General features: G+C 31.4%; 1 protein-coding gene across 1 annotated transcript in view; it reads right to left on the bottom strand.

The window, feature by feature from the left end:
* Positions 1–2666: 2666 nt before the first annotated feature.
* The window catches only part of LOC145324277 (lachesin-like), a 35445-nt gene continuing 22028 nt past the window's right edge, over positions 2667–16083 (bottom strand). Inside the window, exons 6-15 of the mRNA XM_080166898.1 lie at positions 15587–15682; positions 13193–13268; positions 12513–12577; positions 12021–12114; positions 11606–11671; positions 11264–11316; positions 10792–10870; positions 6615–6689; positions 3754–3819; positions 2667–2913 (exon numbers count right to left, since the gene is read on the bottom strand). Of these exons, the coding sequence (XP_080023024.1) occupies positions 2804–2913; positions 3754–3819; positions 6615–6689; positions 10792–10870; positions 11264–11316; positions 11606–11671; positions 12021–12114; positions 12513–12577; positions 13193–13268; positions 15587–15682 (780 nt within the window). The 3' untranslated portion in view covers positions 2667–2803. The remainder of the gene's footprint in view (positions 2914–3753; positions 3820–6614; positions 6690–10791; positions 10871–11263; positions 11317–11605; positions 11672–12020; positions 12115–12512; positions 12578–13192; positions 13269–15586; positions 15683–16083) is intronic.

Genomic DNA, 16083 nt, shown 5'->3' with positions numbered 1-16083 from the left:
TGAAATCAGTAGCGTGCGCAGGGTTTTACCAGTTTTAAAAGGGTGAAAAATTGAAAGTTATCACTTTTCAATTTCAATTTGGGGAGGGGTGTTGGTTCTCCACTACTCCCCCCCCCCCCCCCGGCCCCCCCTGTTGAAATGGTTTTCGTATCTGTCCTAGTTCCTTGTATAAAAACACACTAATCGTCGCCCATAAAACTTTTTACTTAGTGTAAAGGAGAGTTTCCTTTTAGAGCCTACTATGCAATTTTGTTTGAATTGCACCTTAAAATAGAAAAATAAAAAGCATAGTACTTTTGTTTTCAAAGATTTTTTGCTTTACAGTTAGAAAATTAGAAGATTTTTAAAAATTTCCAAATCTATTTTGATTAGTATATGTTTATATAACCGTCTCTTACTAATTTAGCTGCATACAATCCAAATGATAATTTGCATTAAAGAAATTCGACAATCATTTTTTTGCCAAATCATCAAATTTAAAACATTAAATATCTTTAAATGTCATTTTCCAAACTTTAAGTATTTAACAATTATTACTTTTTTTACTCAAAATTGAAAATTGACCAAATCAAATTTAATATCAATTTTGTGCAAACTTGATACTTTTTAATTTTCTTATATTAAAAATTCCGCACAGGTCTAATTTTAATCAAAAACAAGAATTTTGATTATTATAAGTTATTGCATTAAAATTTAAGAAAAAAGATAGATAACAGTTTGAGCTGCTAGCCTATTAAAAGGTTTTTTACTGCAGCCTAATTACAGAACTGATTGATTTCTCCATTTAATGGAAGTTTCACATAGGTCCCTGCATGGTTTTAGGATATTTTTCTGCTTTCCCTACTCCTTACATTACATAGCTCTTAGATACTAGGGGCGCAGTAGAACGACGTCTATCAGTCCGTCTGTGCCTTAACTTTATTCTGCTTTAGTCGTTAAAAAAAATCTTAGACAAATGTTATAAAATTGTCTGTAAATTGTTGTTTTATCATGATATCATAGGCGTCCAAGGGGGGGGGGTAATGGGGCGATTACCCCCCCCCCCCCCCCATTTAAAATTTACCCCTACCCTGGGGGTGCCGTAGGCACCCCCAACCATTTAGGAGAGGGTATTTACCCCCCCCCAAACAATTTTGGCGGGGTAAATACCCCCCCCCAAAATAGAAAATCTCTAACAAAAAAAATTTTTGCGCGCTTCGTGCGCATTTTTAATACTAAATTTTTGATAAAATTTAGCTTACCCCCCCAAAAAATATTACCCCAGGGGTAAATTTTGGGGGGGGTGAACAAATTTTACCCCTGCCAACAGATTTCAGGGGGGGTAATTACCCCCTCCCCCCCCAAGCAAATTTTACCCCCGGGGTAAAAATTTTGGGGGGGGTAAAAAAAATTTGCGGCGCGCTTCGCGCGCCATTTTACCCCCCCCAAAGCCGAATTACCCCCTCCTTAAAAAAATTTTACCCCCCCCCGAAATAAAAAGCTTGGACGCCCCTGCATGATATACATGAAAAATTAAATTCATTAACTTTTTAAGAACTGCGTGACTGTTCTCTGTTGTCATACATAGGGAATGAAATATTAAAAAGATTTCCTTTAGGCGTTCTAAATAATGAATTATCTATTATGTGTATTAAATAGGTATAAAAAGATTTAATCTAGGATGATAAAGCTAGGAAAGGCTTAAAGTCGTTTTTGAAAACCTGTCAAATAAAACATAAACAATAATATATAATATCTTATAGAAAGGTATAAGTAATACTTTCTATAAAAGAATTGATGTAGTATAATGTACTTGGATATTACGACAGGGTAAAGACTTGATAATAATGAACTCATTTATTGGTTAGTTCGTTTATCCAGTAGGAGTGGAGGGGATGGAGTAAAGGGAGTTATTTTAGCCCGCTTAATTTTTTACTTTATAAGATTCAATTATTAATATATCCACGATATAAAAGTTGCCAAAACTGACAAATTACCGAGTATCCGTTATTCTAATGACATTATGTATATTTAATGACAGCACAAAAGCCTAACAAGTTTTAATAAGAGAGGTAAATATAACAAAATTTATACTGGTTTAAAGTCACATATCAATTTCGCACAATTGCGTATTTTTTTTACACGTCTGAGCGTCACAGATTCGCTTTTTATGCGTAGCTGATCCAAAGTGTCATGCCATTAGAAGTAAAGATTAGACTGTTTAAAATGTTGGTATTTGAAATAAAATCATTTAAGTTCTTAAGTATATCCCACTGAAGAGAAAAGGCCCTGAAAAATATGCATACCCCTTATAATATATATTCTTTAAATAAAATAATTATACTCTAAAATAATATTGTCTTTTATCAAAAAGGTAAAAGGGTTTTAAATTTTAAAAATGTCATCGCTCTTAAAAATGTTTTGAAACCAAGTCAAATTTTGAATTTAATCCTTTTTAAAATAAAGGTTAATATAGACTTAATACCATAATAATGAAAAGAAAAAATAATTTTGTAATAAATGATCATGTAAAACCTTGGAATTGCAATGAAAAATAACATTAAACATGATAAGTCGACTTGACATCAATAGAAATAAAACCTATAAATATAAAATTGACTATTGTAACATTTATTAAGTCTTTTTAGTAGTATTACTACTTTATAATTGTCTTTTAACTATTTGTCTTTTTTTTTCACTGGTATTTTTAATTATTTTATTGAATTTTTCACTTTAATACTGAATTAACTTGAGTTTTATAACTTATTTTTGTCTTTTATTTAGTAAATTATCACTAATTTTCTTTTTAATTGATTTAGTAAGTTTAAAAATGTCCTATTAAAGCTGTACATAAAATAGACATATGTATGAAATGTATAGAAATCAAAGAGTTGCTACTCGATGATGTTACTGTTAAGCTACTCTTCTGAGAATCTGAAAAAGAAAACATTATTAAAAAAAGGTTTCCCTGAAAAGATAGCCCAATAATGTTTATAAATAGTGCAGCAATAACAAGTTTACCAATTTGATGTACAATAAAATGTAACTTTTGGAAGTTACAGTCAATGAATTACAAGTTATTGCTTATAAGATTTTTATCATTTTTTATTTTTATTACGGACATACAGACAGACATACGTACATACCACAACTTACAGATAGCACAGGCACTATAAATTATCTAGTTTGATTTTAAGTTTCCAGTTAGTATAAAATATTGCAGAAAGTCATGAACCAAAGTCACGATAATCATGCATATTACCTCACCCAAGGTTCTTACACTTCAGGTTATAACCACCTATATTATATCTAACAAGCTATTTCACTTGGAAAATACTCACGATAAAATAATCTGTTTTGGTGGGTTTTCATTAAGAGAGATACTAATTTCATTGAAAATAATGTTATTCATTTTTGTTAAATTCTTGTCAGAAATGTAAAACCTTGTAGTTAAAAACCTTGAGATTGGTTGAACTTGAGTTTCATGTTCAAATGTCCTACCATGATACCTACTTTCCTTATAATCTATCTATCTATCTATCTATCTATCTATCTATCTATCTATCTATCTATCTATCTATCTATCTATCTATCTATCTATCTATCTATCTTTCTATCTATCTATCTATCTATCTTTCATCTATCTATCTATCTATCTATCTATCTATCTATCTATCTATCTATCTATCTATCTATCTATCTATCTATCTATCTATCTATATATCTATCTATATATCTATCTATCTATCTATCTATCTGTCTGTCTATCTATACCTGAACTATAAGTAGCCCCAGTAAACTCTGGTTCTTCACTTTTATTAAGTGTTATACTCTCACTTTCTGAAATAGAAAATAATTTAGAGCTTTTTAAAAGCGAAGCTTTTCTATAATTAGGGTCGGTCCGTCCGTACGTCCGTCCGTCCGTAACGGATAGCTTTTTTCGTTAATTTAGACATGTTAGAATTGTCCTATCGATTTCAAATTTTGCATGGTGATTCCTTTAGTAGTTAGGTACGATTTAGAAAGCGTAGCAACTCTATAATCATTACCAAAATGTCCGTACGTCCATTTTAAACATGTTGATTTTTTTACTTTTTTAAATAGTTTTTTTTTCGTTAATTTTGGCATGTTAGAATTGTCCTATCGATTTCAAATTTTGCATGGTGATTCCTGTAATAGTTAGGTACGAGTTAGAAAGCGTAGCAACTCTATAATCATTACCAGAATCCAGAATGTCCGTACGTCCATTTTAAACATGTTGATTTTTTTACATTTTTATGTGACCTAATTATTTGATTGGTCTGATTTTTGGTATACTGATTCCTGGGACAACAAAGAAATAAACAATATTATAAGCGAAGCAACTCTATAATCAAGTCCTAAAAATGTAAGTATGTCCATAATCATTATCCTGTATCAAGCAGTTTTTCAACAAATTTACTTACAATTTTGCCTTGACTCTTATACATTCGCATTCTGATTATTCAGTTCTGACATTACACAAGTGTTAATGTCCGTTTGTCCTACCGTTTCAGAGCTTCGCTTTTATGGATGTTGTCATCCTTGTTTAGAAACATTTTTTGAAAATTTAAACGTACTTTTTCAGCTTATTTGAGGTTAGGTGTGGGTTATGTAATGGTTTCAATAGCCCACAGTGATAGCCCCAGGGATAGGGTCCAGCAGAATATTGGAAGTTAGACATTTGTTTTCTAAAAATCAAAGCCCCTGTGCCTCCTACCCCCTTCCTTCCCCTAAGACTTTACACCATCCACTCCTATTACCATGGAGAAAAATATTGACCAATATCTGAGGACTATATAAGCATGTTAAGTTGACGTAATCTAATCCACGTATTCTGAATCCATTATTATAAAAAGGGTGTTTTTGTTTATTTCAATTCAATCTCAATTGTAAATTGTATATTTCTAAACCATTTAATACATTACCTTATGGCCTTAAATGAAAGAAGGCAAGAAATAGGTTATTGCGGATAAAAATGTTATTCATTTGCAACTGAATAATTGATGAAGAAATAGTGTAGGTAATAGGAGTTCATTTATTTCCGCACATTAGTCGCATTATCGAATTTCAGGAAGTGCTTATATTTTGGAACAGGTTTTAGTTCATTTGATGCGTGGTACGTCATCCCCTCTAAGAGATTTATATATAAACAAGGAAGACAACATCCATAAAAGCGAAGCACTGAAACTGTAGGACAAACGGACATTAACACTTGTATAGTGTCTGAACTGAATAATCAGAATATAAAAGTATAAGATTCGAAGCAAAATTGTAAGTAAATTTGTTGAAAAACTGCTTGATACAGGATAATGTTTATGGACATACTTACATCTTTAGGACTTGATTATAGAGTTGCTTCGCTTAAAATATTGTTCTTTGTTGTCCCAGGAATCAATATACCAAAAATCAGATCAAACGGATAATTAGATCACATAAAATTTTGTTGTTAAAAAAGTAGAAAAATCAACATGTTTAAAATGGACGTACGGACATTCTGGTAATGATTATAGAGTTGCTACGCTTTTTAAATCGTACCTAACTACTACAGTAATCACCATGCAAAGTTTGAAATCGATAGGACAATTCTAACATGCCTAAATTAACGAATAAAAGCTAACTATCTCGGACGGACGGACGGACCGACCCTAATTATAGAAAAGCTTCGCTTTTAAAATAAAGATGATAACATCTATAAAAGCGAAGCTTTGAAACTATAGGACAAACAAATATTAACACTATCAGAGTGGCAGAATACAAATGTATAAGCATAAACAAAATTGTTAGTAAATTTGTTGTAACACTGCTTAAATACAATTATAACATAACTAAATTAACTATAAGAGCTACCGACGGACGAGCCCTAATTATAGAAAAGCTTCGCTTTTTAAAACACCCGAAACTAATTTTGTTTAACCTTCATCCAAAAAAATTATGTTTGATTGGCTAGAGGCGAAGCTCGATATATAAATTATGGTTGTAAGAAGGTAACACTGTTAAATAATTATACAATGTATGAAACAATGTAAATGTTAACCTTTTAATAGCACTATTTATTAACTACTAAGAATATTAACTTTTTATTAACTTTTTAAAACAGAGCAAGGACAATTATTCCCACAACAATTAACTATCATACAGCAAGGATATAGTAATTTTTCATAGAAATAAATTATCTAAATAAATATTAGTAATTATATTAAGTATTGCCAATAAATCACTGAATATGACACTTTCGTGATATATTTCAAGGCAATCTGAAAGATAGACATTTGAGAATGTCAGATTTTAATGGGCCGGTGACGTAAGAAAATACTATACAGAGTTGCTGTAAATCCTATATGTTAAAGGGATGCTTATCTTTATAGAACAAACATTTTTGAGTATTCTACAAGAACAATAATGTCTTATAAATCGCTGTTCATACAAGTGCTCGGCAGCCGTGCTTCAGCCGCTTTTAAGCCTCAGGGAAATCAACCTTTTACAGTCTAAACCTTACCAAAATATGGCAATCCCTCTTTCCAAAATTTTTCAAAGCATTCAAGTGGATTTAAATTTAAGGCTTAAACGCGGCTGATGCGCGGTTGGCAAGCCCTGGTCTAAACCGATGAATTTACCTTCGATAACAATTCTTTCTTCAGATGCCCCAATATTGTTTGTAGCTATACATATGTACTCTCCTTCTGGTTTATCTAAAATAGAGAGATAGGTGATAATCTTGGAGGGAACGGACATTAGACTGTCAATTATAATTGTACCCAAAGTTTAATGAATACGTTTGCTTATTAGTTGGCTTTTATTAAATCTTGATTGGGTTGTAAAAACTAGCAGTGTACTATTATCTTATTCCAGTTTTATTGTCCCTTTATCGGTTTAGAAGCCATACTGAAAAAATTTATAATCTTCACTGTCAATAAAAATGAAGCCAGCCTAGCATTACTATAGATCACCAAAGACTGGTATAGAGTAGCTTTACTAATAATAATAGCTTGTCTATATAGATCTTTAAGACAGTGACATATCAACAGTAAAAAAATACTGATAGATGTTTTAAATGAATAAAAATTTGAAATATAAATGAATAAATAAGTTTTAAAAGTAGCATAATATATAAATGTATTGAAAAAGAAATGGAGAATATTTAGAAACTTTCCGTTCTGTTTCTATCAGTTTTCGATATATTAGACTGATGCCAGCTAGACTAATCAACAATAATTCTGTTTATATCAGTTTTTGATATATTAGACTGATGCTAGCTAGACTAATCAACAATAGTTCTGCTTCTATCAGTTTTCGATACATTACACTGATGCTAGCTAGACTAATCAACAACAGGTCTGTTTCTATCATTTTTCGATACATTACACCGATGCAAGCTAGACTAATCAACAATAGTTCTGTTTATATCAGTATTCGATATATTACACTGATGCGAGCTAGACTAATCAACAATAGTTTTGTTTCTATCAGTTTTCGATATATTACACTGATGCAAGCTAGACTAATCAACAATAGTTCTGTTTATATCAGTTTTCGATATACTACACTGATGCGAGCTAGACTAATCAACAATAGTTCTGTTTCTTTCAGTTTTCGATATATTACACTGATGACAGCTAGACTAATCAACAGACAACAACCGTTCTGTTTCTATCCGTTTTCGATCAGTAATATTCATAATTTTAATAGAGGTATGTGGACACTAAACTTATTATACTGTTACAAATGTAACAGGATGTTTTTCTATAGCTCAAGATATCGCTGCTGGATCGTTATTGTCCTTGTTTATACGTTAACTCTATTATGGATATAGCGTCCTTCTTCCTATTTTGACTAACAGTGCCATTTATACGAACTCAGCTGCACTATAAAAAATATTTTAAAATGCTTGTTATGACATTTTATTTCTCTCGAAATATAATAAATCTAGTGACTTTTCCCCTGTCATCTAGGGGCTTTATTTGTAATTTTTGTTATGTTATTTTTATTTTGGCGATACTACCTAGGTTCTATAAGTGTAAGGGGATCCAGGATACCTTTGTTTAATATATTTTGGGCAAAGTAGACAGATCCTTAGTGATCTATTCATGGTTTCCCGGGCAGAACTGATTAGGATTTAGGTTGTTTTATTGTTTTAGTAATTTGAATTGTGTTTCATATATTTTTTTTATTTTATGACTATGTTTAATTTGTATGCCCAAATAAATATGTTTATGTTTTATTGGTTAAAAAAGATCATACAGTAGAGTCCTAACATATGCAATACATGTATAGCAAAAAGTGAGCAATATACTTTGCAAGCAATGTGAATGGAGTCAACTTACTTGACGAGCTCAGACAATAGTTATTTTTTTCAGTGAAAAAAAGCAATAGACTTATAATGAGAATAAAGAAAAGGCAGCAGTGCATTTTATAATACAGCGAAAGTTGTGTCAATTTTGACAGATATTTGATTGGTGCATTTTATTGATGTCTGTCTGTCTGTCAGTCAGTCTGCTCATTTGTCTGTGACGATTTAAAAAAGTAGAAGAATATTGATGTTAAGAATTTTGAAAAAGAAATTCTTTGAAATTAAAAAGAATAATGACGTTTATAGAATGATACAATATTTAATATTATCTTTAAAATGATGTTTTTGATAGAATTACATGATTTAAAACTTTTAAATGCTATAGAGGACGTAATAAATAAATGGACTAAAATCTTCTAAATTCCAAAGTTATTTTTAAATTTCTTTGCTGTAACTTTATTTTTTATAAAATACCATTATAAGATTCTATTGTTAATTTTTTTATTGTCTATTCTAACGATGAATCATATTATCTTATCAACATAAAAAATTAAATTGCAAAAATGAGAGTCCAAATTCAAAAAAATGCATCCTTATTTCTTATATAAAATCTTCATAAACATTTTATAACAAAAACTTATCATCTATTATTTAGTTAAATTTATTTGACAAAAAGAAATTGAAATTATTGAAACTTTTTTAAATTCAGCAGTAAAGGAATAATCATAAAGTATATATAATATAAAAAATTAATTCAGTCTTCATTGAGTAAAATAATGGGTCTTATCGTTCTGGTCAATGAGAGTTTATTATGGATTATTGGAGCACTATGATTTTAAGTGGAAGACTTGAGCTCATTTATAGACATTTATTTCCTATATAGATCTGACATGGATCTTGAAGCAATGATGAAGGCCGTTCTGTAAATGTTAAAAATTGGAAGAATTTATAAAACAACAGTAATCGCAAATATAGGTATTAAATAGTAGAAGTAGTTTAGAAAATCTATAACATAAAGGGACCAAGAACATGTTGAAAACACGATGTTTTATTATACATGTACTAGGCATGTTTAAGGCTATATTGCAACCCAAAAATATGTTCCATTTTCATATTTCTTAATCCATATAAAAATTGTCATGAAATTTCAAATGTCATCTCCATTTTAGTTTTTTTTATCAAAATTCTTTTACTTTTTTAAAATTCATTGTCTATCAAAACAGCAAAATTGTATACAATATGACAAAATTCAATAGTTATCACACAAAAATGTAATTGTTTTGGAGCAAACTTGTTATTAAGAAGCGAAGCAGCTCAATATCTATCCAAGCCTTGTGATTCATTTCTGGTTTTTGATTATAAAAATATTTCTGAGATTTTGTTTTAGGAAGATTGCCATGCCAATAGGCAAGCGCTCTATAACTCATTTTGTTTATTGTAAAGGTAATTTACTTAGCTGCAAAATGAGTTAGAATAGTAGAATTTAATGTACAGAAATTCCTTTCAGAAAGTTATTTAATATTATATATCATAAATTGACTTTTCTTTATGTCTTAATCAAATTTGTTTTTTTTAGAATATGCACAAAAATGTGAGTTTTTTTTCCGAAGTTACTGAAATTTTCTGTTGAAAAGGCTATCTAACATTTCATCTAATTTACTTTAGCTGTATATTATATTTGCAGTTTTATGAGATCATATTTATAAGTATTTACCACTCTGTCTGTTATTTCTTTTGCAGACTTATAGATAACTTTAACAAGGACAATACACAACATAGAATCAAAGCTGATTACTTCTTTAAAAAGATACATAGCGATACATGGTATTATAGCTGTTGATAGACATAATTTATATGTAGATATATAAGTTCTTTTTAAGGGATGTCGAAAATATTTTGAGTCATAATTATATGGTTGTCTGACGGTACTAACCGAACATCTAACTATCTCTTAATTGTGTAGATTAGGTATGATTATTAAAATTCCATAATTTAACAGATAACCTAAGTTAAAGAAAATCTCCGCTTAATATTGCATGAAAAAATAAGAAAAACAATAAAAAATAGAACAGTGAATTACGTTTAATGATAAGACAATGAACGAAAAATTAATATATAAATATGGAACAGCTTGAAAACTGGAGATTTATTTAAAGTCTCCCAAATTTTTAGCCAATGAATGAGAGAATTTGTTGATAAAACTTAAGAGAAAAAGTTATAAATTACTATTCCCTTTCTCCCTGTATGTTGTAGACTTTCAATAATTTTTCTTTAAAGTATGAAAAAATTAATACTGCTCTGCTACAAATATAAAGTACAATACTTTGTTCTGATAAAAAGCCAATATTATTTGATTGATTTTGTATCAAAAAAAACATTTCCTCATATTTGCCTAGCGAAAAATTAGAATTTAACAGATATATGGTTGGTAAGCTGTTCCTGTTAAAAAGGTCTACACAGGAACTGTGTAATGAATATGGCAATATTGTAAAATGAGTGTTTACCTGTATTTATAAGTCTTGAAGTAATTGTGACTGTATTTCCATCCAAAGATGATGTGTTACTCAGGATTGCATGAGGGCCCTAGATAGATTGATATGTAGATAAATAGAAAGACATTTAGATAGATAGTTTTAAAGTGTAGCCATTTCACAAAAGACATCTGGAAATTTTAGGTCGAACTATAGAAGCTTTAGGTTTACAGATTTAAAAAAAAAGAAGATATTTGATGGTTGTACTTACTTAGGTTGACCTACAAAAAAACGGTCGACCTTCAAAAGTTATTTTTGAACTGGGTAAAGGTATGATAGAGAGTTAGAAAAACTATACTTACAGTCAGATAGAGACGTAGATAGACAATCAGAAAAACACTCAGATGGATAGACAGATATGAAGGCAGATAAACAGTCTATAGATTGACAGAAATATCTACAGAAGATTAGATAGATAAATGATAAAAGATGGATAAATAGATACCTTTAACATTGCTATACTTGGTTTTGGGATGGCATCGGCTGAACATGTAAATTCTAAATAGAGAAAAAAATTATTAAGGTACCAATTAACTAACTTCAGTTATTTAAATTCTAAAGCAAGGACGATGATATCCAATAGTAGCGAAGCCTTCTGAATGTATAACCTAAACTTTAGGTAATAAATTAAGAGAAAAATAAAGAGAGAAAAAAAAGAAAATAAGTCAGAAAAAGAAGGGAAAAGAAAGAGAGACGTACCATATACTGCAAAAAGGTGATTAGCAAGCTATAAATAATGCATAGTATGTTCTTTAAATATTAGCTTCCGTGGTAGTGTATTACTTACCTATTACTTTTCTTTCTCCGTCATCAACAAAGACATGGCTCTTACTAAACCTTATTTCAGGTACATCTGAAATAGATAGATAGATTAATAGATAGATTAATAGATAGCCTTACTTAGATAGATATAGGAACCTTACATAAATAATGTGGAGAAAAAAAACTTTTTAAATATCATTTAACCATTTGATTGCAAGACTTTTGCTTTAAATTCTATGAGTGTTAACTGTTTAGGTTTTTAACTGCATTCACCCTACGCTTACTCTGTTTGTCACACGGCATTCATTTCAGCAATACGAATATTTTATTTAAAATTTAGTAACTATTTTAGCAAAAGTATACTAAATTTTTGTATCTTCAGTAAGAACTTGCAAATGGCTAATCAGATTGGTAAAAAATTAAGGAATTAATAAACTTACATTGTACAACAACATTAACAGATTCTTGAGTTGGCTGGGAACTGAACCCGTTATCCGCTAAACAGGTATACTTCCCAGCATGCTGTTTGGATACCTAGACAATTAGACAGATATAAACTCTAAATCGTGTACTCTAATATAGTGAAACTTGTAGCTGGCTATAATAATAATCCCCCATCGTCCACCACTTTTACCCAACCCCTTCAATCCACTAGATGAATGAAATGACCAATAAATGAGGGCCATGTTAGCAACCTAGCATAATGGCAACTGTTAGCAACTTTCGTAATATCCAAGTATATTCCATATCCAACAGATATTAGCAAATATAAATGTATGTACTTGTTTCCTCTAACATGCCAGTTAATTAAATAACATTTTCATCAAATATTGCATGATAATTAAAACCAAATATAAGATCAATTATTTATCGGAGTGAAGGACGGATGAATCTAATTATAAGCTAGCTGCACTTCTAAAACTTTAACTTACCTCTGGTATTCTAAGATATCTGCCAGTACCAACTATTTTAGCCTCGGAATCTGTTTCGTGGATGCCTGTTTTTTTTTGTAAGTTTTTACTACACGGCTGGTAATTAGTTTGATATAAAAACAGAGACGATTATTTACTTAGGAATTGCAGCAATAACAAACTAACAATGTTTCAGATTTGTTAGAAATAGAATTTAGTTTACATTTAAAGAATATGTAGATAATGTAGAGTCTATAATGCGTAGATACTGTATAGTCTAGATCGAGCCTAGACTGCGGAAGTGCTTGAGGTTCTAGACTTCACATAAACTGTAAAGTCTAGACTAAGTGCTAAGTAGATACTGTAGAGTCTACACTTCAAAAGATACTTTAGGGTCTAAACTTATAGATCACAATATTGTCTAGAAAACTTAGATTCTAGTAACTGCATGCATAGTTACTGTAGGTTAAAGACTGAATAGAAACTGTTGCGCATACTCTGCATGGATATTGTAGAGTCTATATTTCAAAGATACGTTAGAGTCTAAATTGAAAATTGAAGGTTAATACATCATAATCGTTCATTGTCTAATAATTTTGTTCTGTGTTCTCAAGCTTTTAAACTTTTGAGATATTTGATTTTTATTGTTTAATAGGCATTGTTATTAAAACTCAAATTTTACAGCCGCATAGTATCAAAACCTGTATGTTGCCAGGATAGGGATGGTTCCGGCCAACCAGATAGGACTGCACAGCTAAGGTTTAATCCGTTACCCTCCTAGAATAGGTTTATAGTTAATAGGATGGTTCTAGCCAACCAGATAGGACTGCGCATCTAAGGTTTAATCCGTTACCCTTCCTATAATAGGTTAATAGTTATTATGATGGTTACAGTCAACCAGATAGGACTGCGCATCTAAGGTTTAATCCGTTAACCTCCTAAAAAGGTTTATAGTTAAAAGGATAGTTCCAAATTAGATAGGACTGCACAGCTAAGGTTTAATCCGTTGCCCTCTTAGAATAGGTTTATAGTTAACAGGATGGTTCTAGCAAACCAGATAGGACTGTGCAACTAAGATTTAATCCGTTACCCTCCTATAATAAGTTTATAGTTACTAGGATGGTTCTAGCCAACCAGATAGGACTGCGCAACTAAGGTTTAATCCGTTACCCTCCTAGAATAGGTTTATAGTTAATAGGATGGTTCTAGCCAACCAGATAGGACTGCGCAACTAAGGTTTAATCCGTTACCCTCCTAGAATAGGTTTATAGTTACTAGGATGGTTCTAGCCAACCAGATAGGACTGCGCAACTAAGGTTTAATCCGTTACCCTCCTAGAATAGGTTTATAGTTAATAGGATGGTTCTAGCCAACCAGATAGGACTGCGCAACTAAGGTTTAATCCGTTACCCTCCTAGAATAGGTTTATAGTTACTAGGATGGTTCTAGCCAACCAGATAGGACTGCGCAACTAAGGTTTAATCCGTTACCCTCCTAGAATAGGTTTATAGTTAACAGGATGGTTCTAGTCAACCAGATAGGACTGCGCAACTAAGATTTAATCCGTTACCCTTCCTATAATAGGTTTATAGTTAACAGGATGGTTTCAGCCAACCAGATAGAACTGCGCAACTAAGGTTTAATCCGTTGCCCTCCTAGAATTTATAGATTTAGGTTTATAGTTATTAGGATGGTTTCAGCCAACTTGTTAATTGAGAAAGTTAGGTAAGATACAATACAAGTTTAGCAACGAATTTATTAAAGATAAAGTTTAAAAAAATAAAGACCAGCTGCTAATAACTTTCTATATGGCTGAAGTTTAGAAAAAAACATCTTTGCTTAACTTTATCAAAATTTATTATTAATATGACAGGGGCTTTTTTTTACACCCCCTGACGAAATAAAGAGAACCCTTAAACCGTCCTCTTAAACCCATTTACATACTCGTAAGAATAACATCACCCTTACACCCCTTCCTCTAAATCTTAATGTGTCAAAAAATTGTTTTGTTGCTAGCGAAATTCTGTACACGCGACTACTATATAGTATACTAGCGGCTTCGCCCCTAGCCTCTAGGGGCTTTGCCCCAAGAGGTTTGATCAACCTAATTTTTCGTACTTTAGATTTAAAAAGAAAAAGTAAAAAAGATTTTTTTTTTTTGGAGGGGGGGTATTTTTCATTTTTTGTCCCACCCCCCAAGAAAATAGCTTAAAACCATCACAGGACCAGTAGGTATATTCCCTGAAGAGTAGAACCAAATCGGTTCAGTGGTTACTGAGATCTTAAGCTTCAGACGGACGGACAGACAGACAGACAGACAGACAGACATCGTTCTACTATGTAGTATATTGTAAAAGTTTTAACAAATAATTATATTTCTATGTAAAACAAATATTCATTTGTAGGACAAACTTTAAAAGGACAGAAACCTGGGCTCGCAGCCGCCCCTGGGTCGCACATTCTGAAAAACTGGATTGACTGATTAGACATGTTTAGACATCCAGCTGAATTAAGTTATAAGGGGACGATTTCACTAAGGCTTTCACGCGGCTGACGCGCGGCTGCTGAGCCCTGGACATAATTCTTTTACTTGGCAAAAAGTTTCTAAGTTATGTAGACATTTTAATGGCGAAAAACTTTTGTCTGTTATGTATAATATTTCCTGAAAAGTATTTTTTCTTTCATTTTCAATCAATCTCTCTCTCTCTCTCTCTCTCTCTCTCTCTCTCTCTATCTCTCTCTCTCTCTCTCTCTCTCTCTCTCTCTCTCTCTCTCTCTCTCTCTCTCTCTCTCTCTCTCTCTCTCTCTCTCTCTCTCTATCTCTCTCTCTCTTTCTCTCTCTATCTATCTCTCTTTTCATTCTCAATGTATTACTTTTACTCTAGATTTTTTAACTGTTTCTTTCTTTGTCTAATTTTTCACTAACCTTTTCCTATTAATGTCATACATCTGACACACAGCATGACAATTTGTGAGAATCAGGTAGAATATATTGAATTTTTTAAGAATTATGTTTTGATAAATTATAATTAAATATTCTATGTGTATCAAATGAATTGCTGATAGACGGACCATAATAAAAATGTACTACATACCTCCACCATAACCGTTGCTCCTTCTTCAATTTGTAGCACAGGCTTCACTCGAACTCGCAGCTGGTGGGTTAGGTTACTCGCCTTTAATGCTGAAACCTAGATAAAAAGACAGTTTTAGGAAATAAAGCCTTAATTGTACGATCAATAAGGTAGCATACAGTACTAGATGCTCTTAGATAATGGGGGATCTTTACAAAAAAAAAATCAGCAGTCCATATCACAAGGCAGCCGAGAAAATCCCTCTATCACTATACCGTTACGGTCTGACAGACGTACGGTCAGAAATATAGACAAAATTAAATTTAGAGTAGCTTTGCTACTAAAAGTTTAAAGCATAACGCATGAAAACTGATTTTAAGTAAAAAGTTAAGTTGTGTATTTAATTATGATTATTCAGCGCATAACTAATTAACAAATGGTATGTTTTGTATTTATGGACTAAGGAATAGGTAGATAAGCAAAATATAAATTGATATATATTTCAAAAAATTACAATG

This window comes from Acartia tonsa, chromosome 7, assembly GCF_053477335.1.
Source record: "Acartia tonsa isolate MP-2025a chromosome 7, ASM5347733v1, whole genome shotgun sequence".
Taxonomy (NCBI): Eukaryota; Metazoa; Arthropoda; class Copepoda; order Calanoida; family Acartiidae; genus Acartia; species Acartia tonsa.
This window is presented reverse-complemented; position numbering and strand designations above follow the sequence as displayed.